An 8,708-nucleotide genomic window follows, 5' to 3' on the forward strand; every position below is an offset into this window, starting at 1 on the left:
GAGGTCTGATGGGGGAGAAAGAAGGCTGAAAGAGGTCTGATGAGGGAGACAGAGGGCTGGAAGAGGTCTGATGGGGGAGACAGAGGGCTGGAAAAGGATGGAGGGATGTGAAAGAGGATGGAGAGGGCACAGTGGGGAAGAATGGAGCTGGAATTTGCAAAGGGATGAAAAGGGATGGAAGAGAACAGGAAGGGCTGTATGAGAAAGGGCCTGGAAAAAGCAGAATGGAGTTGGAAGGGAAAGGGGCTGGAAAGGGCTAGTAGAGGACTGGAAAGGCTGGAAGGGACTGAGAAAAGGTAAAAAGGGCTAGAAAGGGGCGGGAAAAGGAAAAGACGGGCTAGATGGGGCTGGAAAAGGGTGTAAAGGGCTAGAGTGGGGCTAGATGAGGAAAAAAGAGCACTAGAATGGATGAAGGAGGGATGGAAGGGCTTAGTATGGACAGGAATATGCTGAACTGAGACTGGAGAAGGGACAGAAGGGACTGGGGTGGACTGGAAGGGACTGGAATGGGCTGCAAGAGACTGATGGTAGACTTCAAGCGACCGGAATACACTATAATGGCTTCTAATTGGCTGGAATGAATTGGAATGGGCTAAAATTAACTGGAAGGGACTGGAATGAACTGGAAGGGACTAAATGAACTGGAAGAGGCTGGCATGAACTGGAAGGGGCTGGAATGAACTGGAAGAGGCTGGCATGAACTGGAAGGGGCTGGAATGAACTGGAAGAGGCTGGAATGAACTGGAAGGGGCAGGAATGAACTGGAAGGGGATAAATAAACTGGAAAAAGCTGAAATGAATTGGAAGAGACTGGAATGAACTGGAAGGAACTAGAATGGGCTAAGTGAACTGGAAGAGGCTGGAATGAATTGGAAGGGGCTGGACCGAACTGGAAGGGGCTAAGTGAACTGGAAGAGGCTGGAATGAATTGGAAGGGGCTGGACTGAACTGGAAGGGGCTGGAATAAACTGGAAGGGGCTGGAATAAACTGGAAGGGGCTAGAAAGAACTATAAGGGGCAGAAGGGAACTGGAAGGAACTGGAAGAGGCTGGAATGAACTGGAAGGAGCTGAAATAGACTGGAAGTAGCTGGAAGACTGGAAGGACTGGAATGAACTGGGAGGGGACTGGAATGAACTGGAAGGAACTGCAATGAACTGGAAGGGACTGGAATGAACTGGAGGGTAGTGGAAAGAAATGGAAGAGGGAATAAACTGGACTAGCCTATGACGAACTGGATGGGGCTGGAATGAACTAGAAGGGAAGGGGCTGGAATGGACTGACAGCAAACAGAAAGGCCTGAAATTCACTGCAAATGAAACAGAAGATTAACTAACAGCCATATCAGAGGGACCGGGGGAGGGGGGGTCTGGAAAATGGAGACTATTAATAGACCCACCTTTTTTTTCCTGTTCTCTTTCATCCCTCTCCCCTTCTCCTTTTACCCTTGTTTAATCAGCTGTCGTCTCCTCTATGTCTGGACAGGTCGTGGTGGTTTTTGTCAAGGTTCCGGGTTCTCTCAATACGGTACCGTCTAGTTAAATGCCGACGTACCAGATATGCACAGCTGCGGACATAAATAACGTTCCCCCCTTTTTTTTTTTGTCAAAGAACAATGATTTAATATACTATTTTCCTGTTCATTTATTTATTCATTTATTCAATTATTTATCTAACATTTCCACCTCTCAGTCGTACAATTATGATTTTATACATTATTTCTTTTAATATCGTTTCATTTTTCTAATCAAATAATTACCGGTATGATTTTCCATAGCTATTACTTATTATTTCTTAATTTATCTACTTATATATTATACTTAACTTCATTTTCCCGGTAGACTAGGTGAAGCAATTTTATACACAATTTTAGCTTAAGACAATTTATAAATATACCCCAGGATTGAGAAGCAAAAAATTAACTTACGATATGCTTGTAACTGAAATTTGTTTTTGTATTTAGGACAGGGAGAGTGTACAACTTTCCCTTATCTTTTGTTCTCCTGTTAAATCAGATCTTTTTCGTTTTTTTGTCACGAGAGGAAAATTATCAGATACTGTGTGTGTGTGTGTGTGTGTGTGTGTGTGTGTGTGTGTGTGTAGGAAAAACAAGAAGGGTAGAGTGTTAAATATTTCAATGTTTATCTTCCCCTGCAAATCCAAAAGCGAGTTACGAGAAGGACATGACCCTGAGTCTGTACGGATCCGGGTCCTGGTGGTGTGTTTCGAATGACTGTAATTTGTTTAGGTGCTTGTGTTTTGTGTTTGTGATCTGTTTGGTGTTTGTGGTGTGTGTTTGTGACCTGTTTTGCGTTTGTGGTGATTGTGTGGTGGGTTTGTGAATCGCTAGGTGTTTGTGGTGATTGTGTGGTTGTCTGTGATCTGTTTTCGTGTGAGTGGTGTGTTCTGGGGATGTTTGGTGGGTACGTGATCTGTTTTGCTATTTCTGGTGTGCTTCTGGCGTTCGTCTCTCTGTCTCTGTCTCTGTCTCTCTCTCTCTCTCTCTCTCTCTCTCTTTGTCTTTCTAGTATTTGTTGTTTGTCGTGGTGCTTGTGCTAGATTTCTGGAGTTTGTGGTGTGCTTATGGAGTGCTTGTGAGATGCTACGGGATTTGTGGCTGTTTGTGTTATGTTTTTGTGATATGCTTTGAGGCCTGAGGAGAATTTCTGGTGTCTTGTGGTCGTATTCTACAGTACTTTCATCTTAGCTGGCTCAGACTTCCGCCGTTTTGCAGTTATTTCACGTAGATTAGTGACAGAAAAAGACAATGATACGGTTCTACATCCTTTCCATAGTGCTTCTGCGTGACTAGCATCATTTTCTAGCATAAATCTATCGTTACAACTCAACATTCAAGATGGAGAGATGGCAATTTTAGGCCATGTTAAACTGACAAGAGAATACTGTATTATTCTGGGGGTGATCTATTGCTACAACTCAGAATTAAAAATGGAGAGATGGCAGTTTTAGGCCAAGTTTGAGCGAACAGACAATAGCATCATATTCAAGTCTTAACACATCGTAATAAGTCAGCATTCAAAGGAGAAGATCATCACAAATCAGCATTCAAGAGGAAGAGATTGTGATTTTAGGCCAAGTTAAAGTGAAAATGGTATAGATGAGGAGGCTTCCAAGCAACGCCCCCTTTATCAATTCAGTCTATGTATTCCTCTGTGGTCTGGAGATAGGAAGGCCAAAAATTACGTCGAAAGGCTGAAGGGCTTGAGAGAGAGAGAGAGAGAGAGAGAGAGAGAGAGAGAGAGAGAGAGAGAGGCTACAACATACAAGAGTTAACACCTTCATAATTTCTCCTCTTGCTACCATCAGACGGTTTTATTCACGTGGGAGAGTGGTAAGATGCAGGTAAGAAAGCTATCGATCCCAAAGTCTGTCTTGAGCAAAAGAAAATCGTCTGAAGGTAGAAAGCATCGTAGTGACGAGGATAACACTGTATGGCATGTAACTGATTGCCTGATTGGTTGAATGACTGATTGACTGACTGATTGCAATTTCTTAAACAAAGTATGATGATATTTGTGATACAAATAAATGAACATAAATGGTTTAATGTGCAAAATAAATCGCTTCACCCCTGCAACACTATGATGCTCGTTTTCACTTTATCTTTCCTGCCTCTAGATTATTGCACTCAGCCTAGAAGATACTATCGAGCAGAAGTGACCAGCCTTCAGTAAACCTCCTCAGTATATGACATCTACCTGGTACCCCATGTTTCATAAAAAAATGTATGGAAGCAATACTATTACTACTACTACTACTACTACTCCTACTACTACTACTACTACTACTACTACTACTAATAATAATAATAATGAGAAATGCGTCCCTAGGTTGAAGAGGTTAAAAAAAAAGTACGGTACGGTACCTGGGAATTCCTAATTACCTGAGAAGTAGGTCCAGTGAGTAAACTGTGGACATAAATACTGATCCACTTCATCGTGATAAACAATGGGAGAGTGATCAATGATTTCTGAACCCCAGTGATGTGATCTAAGGAGCCCAGCAAAATTTTCAGATTACTGTATAAAAGTTTCATAAATGTTCGACTACAAAGGGAATCTATATTAATGACCACTGCTCTGTGTAGTCATGTATCGAAAGCAAAAATTTCCGTCTATCTACCTATATCTATCTATGTACAACCACACGCCATAATTCTATAAGGGGTATCCATAAACAAATCGTCTCCATGGCCTTCTCTTCTCCGCCATCAGACTGCTCTCCCTCCAACAATCAAACCCACTACTCATATACCTCTCCATCCCCTTTCACCCCATCCCTCCATTTCATTCTCAGTCTATCCCTCCCCCACTCCCCCTCTACCTACTCACATACACTCTTCAAGTCAATCTCTCATTTTTTCACACACACACACACACACACACACACACACACACGCAATCATGAAGGGATAACCAAACGCAAAATCCTTGTATGTGACTTTTATGTGAAAAAATATCTGCTTGAGACAGGGATGGTGTACAATGTGATTCCCCCTGGTAATACAGGCGTTACAGTGAATACAAAGATATATATATATGTACAGTATTATACTTACAGCATCACATATATAAAAATACATATATATATATATATAATTACAGCAGTGGTATAATAGTCTGATAGGCAATGAGGTAGCAGGTATGTGGTATATGTAAATGCTAATCCATGTGACTAATGGATTGTACTTTCAGTGTGATTTCTTAAGTTACCCCGAGCGGCTACTGTCTCACTAGTCCTTTCACCTTAACTTGGCCCAGATTTTCGACCTTTTGCAGCTTATTTCACGTACCTCAGCGGCAAAAAAAATATAAGACACTGCTACGGCCCTGCATCCTTTCCCAGCATTTCTTCGTGACTATACTCTTTTTAACTGAACTTGGCTTAACTTTTAGTCCTTCTGCAGCTTATTCCACGCAGCTCAGTGGCAGAATAAGACAATGCAGCGGCTCTACGTTCTTACCATAGCACTTCTTCGTGACTAGGATCATTTTCTAGCGTTAATCTATTGCTTACAAACTGATTCATTCACGATGGGGAGACTGCAGTGTTCACCCAAGTTAGAATAAAAAGAATATAGTACCATAGATCAATGTTAATCTCTCGCCACAACTCAGGATTCAAGATGGAGAAATGGCAATTTTAGGCCAAGTTAAAGTGAGAAGAGTATAATGCCTTCTGGACAGCTTGGCGCGTCTTAACTCGTAGCTCCGGGTTCGCCTCTTCAGGTCGATGACGCAGTGTTCATTCTGTTCATGTTATCTACAGACGATGATATTCTGCATGAGAGAGAGAGAGAGAGAGAGAGAGAGAGAGAGAGAGAGAGAGCTTAGGCTATATAAATCTCTCTCCAATCCCTTCACTACTTAAGCTCTTTCCTAGGCTGAAAGAAATCGTCTGGTCCGACCTCAATTAAAACTACGTCATCGGCGTGAAGGGGCTATTCCTTTAACCCCATGAATCCGGGAGATGTCCTTTTAAAGTTACTCTTGCCGCTGCCAGACGATTTTATTCACCTCAAGAACGACCTCCCTAAGTGAAGGGGGTTTAAGGCTGTATCTAACCCCTCCAGAGCTAAAAGTCTATCTCGGGCTGAAAAAAATCGTCTGGAGATGGCAGGACAAAAATCAGAAGCTCCGGGGTTAGTGGGTTACAAGGCAGGGACACGCTTAGGAATATTTGGATACCGCCAGACGAAAAAAATTATATGCTGGTATGAGAAGCGTTGGAACGGGACGCCTGAATGTGGTGGCACTATCCTGCGACTTCACTACACAAACGTCCCTCGCCTCCCTCCCTATCCCCCAAAGGGAAGATGGTGGACTGCAGGGGGATGTAAACATCAATTTGCAGTCCAATGGGTTCACGTTTCACATAAAGAAGGGGTTACAATCTCTTCTGTTATTGCCAGTATGAGAAACCCTTGCCATCTGAAAGGTTACCAGCTCTTCTTGATTAACCTTTCGTGGACAGGGGTTCAGTCTGGCATCTTGTTCTGGCTCTTGGCCCACGATTTCATCACGACAAGGAACAACGCCTGCGCTCAAAAAGGCAAATGGAATGAAGTCAAATTCTTATCATCAGAACGCTCTCTTATCTACATCGTCTGTACGTGCATATAACAACAGCAACTGCATGATTACTGTAAACTTACCTATGCCTTTCCCCACCAGTGTCTGCAATAAAAGTATTAAGTGAATGGCAAGCGGAATCAGATACTCATTAACTTCACATGATTTATGGGTGGAAATAAATAGATAAGAATCACAAACTAATCCACGAATTATTCCCCGTTGTAACTATATATTTTGCAGGAAAGATAAGGAAAGAAAACAGCAAAACCTTCCCCTTTCCCTCCTCATTCCTGGAAAAAGAAATCCTGTTCTCTTTTCACCTTTACCTGGTCCAGATTTTAGTTCTTTTGCTGCTTATTTCACGTAGCTCAGTGTTTGGGGAAAAAAAAGAAAAAAGATAATACGACGGCTCTTCATTCTTTCCACAGCACTTCTTCGCGACTAGCATCATATTCAAACATTTCTCCTGTTACCACTCAGCAATAAATATGAAGACATGGCAATTTCAGGCCAAGTAAAAGTGAAAAGAGAATAGTGATGACAAGAAAATGATTGTAGGTCTAAGTCTCTTTGTGAATCTCATCATCTAGAAGCTCCCTAACACTTTTTCCTAAGCGATTTATTCTGCTTCTTCCACCTTGCTTTCCTCTAGTGTTATATAAATCCTTCCAATGTCGCCATACTCTGCATATATATCGTACGAAAGGATATTAACCAGCCATATCCAAAAATAAATCGCTAAGGAAAAGGTGCTAGGGAGCTTCACCAGTCAACCAGAATCCAGGCCTTAAACTCCCACTTTCAAAATCTGGCGCCAGAGATCAAAAGTGAAATATTCTGGCTGCACAGTTGACCTTGCCTATATGTTTCTCTCTCTCTCTCTCTCTCTCTCTCTCTCTCTCTCTCTCTCTCTCTCTCTCTCTCAACTGTGAATATGGATTAAACTCCTTCACTTCGACGACGTGTTTCATTTAATTCCTGCTTCCTTTAGATGATCTTCTTCAACGTAGGAGAGACTTTACAAGCATCAGGTAAGATCCTTCCTTCATTAACCTGATCAACACAAGATTAATATTTCTAACATTAAATATGAAGGTTTAGAAGTTCAGCCCCTTCAATCCGACGACATTTTATATTCTTTTATTTATTTATTTATTTTGCTTTTTTTCTAGACTTTTTTTTATCTTCAGGTGAGACGTCTTGTACTGAAGGGGTTAATGAAAGGTGTATATTAAAGTTTCAGTTCGAAAAGTCTCTCCTAAGCTGAATAAAATCGTCCGGAGGTAACAAGATTAAAACGACAAATGTCCTCGCCCTAAAGAGAATTAGAGTTGGGTATTTTGGAGAGATGGAAATGATGGGAGATGAGAAGAAATCATGGGAGACGGTAAGGAGAAGGAAGTGCATGGGAGTCAGTGAACATCAGCTGATAGGGCAATGAGTATGATGATGGCGTAAGAGTATGGTGGTGGTGATGGTGGCTAGTGGTGATACAGTATGGTGGATGAGTATGGTGGTGGTGGTGAGGGTGACTATAGTGGTGGTTGATGGTGTTAAATTAAAGTGGTGAGGGTGATAGTATGATGGTAATGGTGACAAAGTATGGTGGCTGGTGTTAGAGTATAGTGATAGTGATTAGAGAGTGAAGGTGTTAGGTTATGGTGGTGGATGATGGTGTTAGATGGTGATGGTGGTAAAGTATGGTGGTGGTGATGGTTAGAGTATGTTGGTGGAGATGGTGTTAGAGGTGGTGCTGGTGTGATGACGATGCTGGTCTGAGTATGGTGGTGATGATGGCATTTGAGTATGGTGAGGGTCATGATGTTAGAGTATGATGGTGGTGGTGATGGTGCTAGGGTATGGTGATGGTAATGTTGAGGTCTGAGCACTGTATGGTTGTGGTTGTGGTGAAAGGATGGCAGATATGGTAAGAGTAAGATGATGCCTACAGTATGGTAAGGTTGAAGCTACGGTGGTGGTGGAGAATACAGTGTGGTCATGGTGATAGTGATGATATTAGGGAATGGCAATGATGATGAGAGTGTGGTGGTGATGTTAAAGTGATGAAGGTGACGCTTATAACCCTTTCAGCCCACGGACGTACAGTATATTTAATTCTTGCTCCAGCCACACTGTTCACCCTGGGATATTCTTTACAAACTAGAGGGATTAGATTCAACTTTACATTCAATTTTCTTTTTCCTTTCACATGCTCGTATTTTCTTCTAAGGTGAATGAAACAGCATCGGTGGAGAAAGAATAAAATATAAAAGACGTCCGCTGCCTAAACGGTTCAAAAGGATGGGTTGGTGATGGTATTAGAGTACCTAGTAAGGGTGAAGGTATCCAGATATGATGGTGACAAGGGTGTGGTAGAATATGGCGACAGCTTTTAAAATATCTACCATATATGAGAATGTGTTGATGACTGGAGTATGGTAGTATATGGTGATAGTATTAAAGTATCAAGCAGAGGCGATGGTATAAAAAATGGCTGTGACTAGAGTACGGTAGTGAGTGGAGACGTGGCCCTAGATGGGTGGGAGCGCCTGGAGGGGGACGTGGCCATCCCGCCGTACCAGGAGCCACCCATGCTGGGGCCACGATGACGCCG

At 42.3% G+C, this 8,708-nt stretch overlaps 1 protein-coding gene across 1 annotated transcript; it reads right to left on the minus strand.

Moving 5' to 3' along the window:
• Positions 1 to 564: 564 nt before the first annotated feature.
• LOC145415471 (uncharacterized) lies at positions 565 to 3,730 on the minus strand. The gene is made up of 3 exons (XM_080284746.1): positions 3,719 to 3,730; positions 920 to 998; positions 565 to 761 (listed from the first exon to the last, which is right to left on the minus strand). Exons 1-3 carry the CDS (start codon positions 3,728 to 3,730, stop codon positions 565 to 567), a joined length of 288 nt encoding a protein of 95 aa, XP_080140872.1.
• Between the last annotated feature and the right edge of the window lie 4,978 nt (positions 3,731 to 8,708).

Source organism: Coenobita brevimanus, chromosome 102 (genome assembly GCF_032717465.1).
Source record: "Coenobita brevimanus isolate Jiangsu-jjx chromosome 102, ASM3271746v2, whole genome shotgun sequence".
In the NCBI taxonomy this organism is placed as follows: domain Eukaryota; kingdom Metazoa; phylum Arthropoda; class Malacostraca; order Decapoda; family Coenobitidae; genus Coenobita; species Coenobita brevimanus.

What these genes read in the sequence shown, in the direction of transcription:
- LOC145415471 (XM_080284746.1), bottom strand. An exon ending in GCCCCTTCCAATTCATTCCA is followed by an intron (nt 762 to 919) that starts GCCTCTTCCAGT and finishes ATCCCCTTCCAG; the next exon opens with TTCATTCCTGCCCCTTCCAG.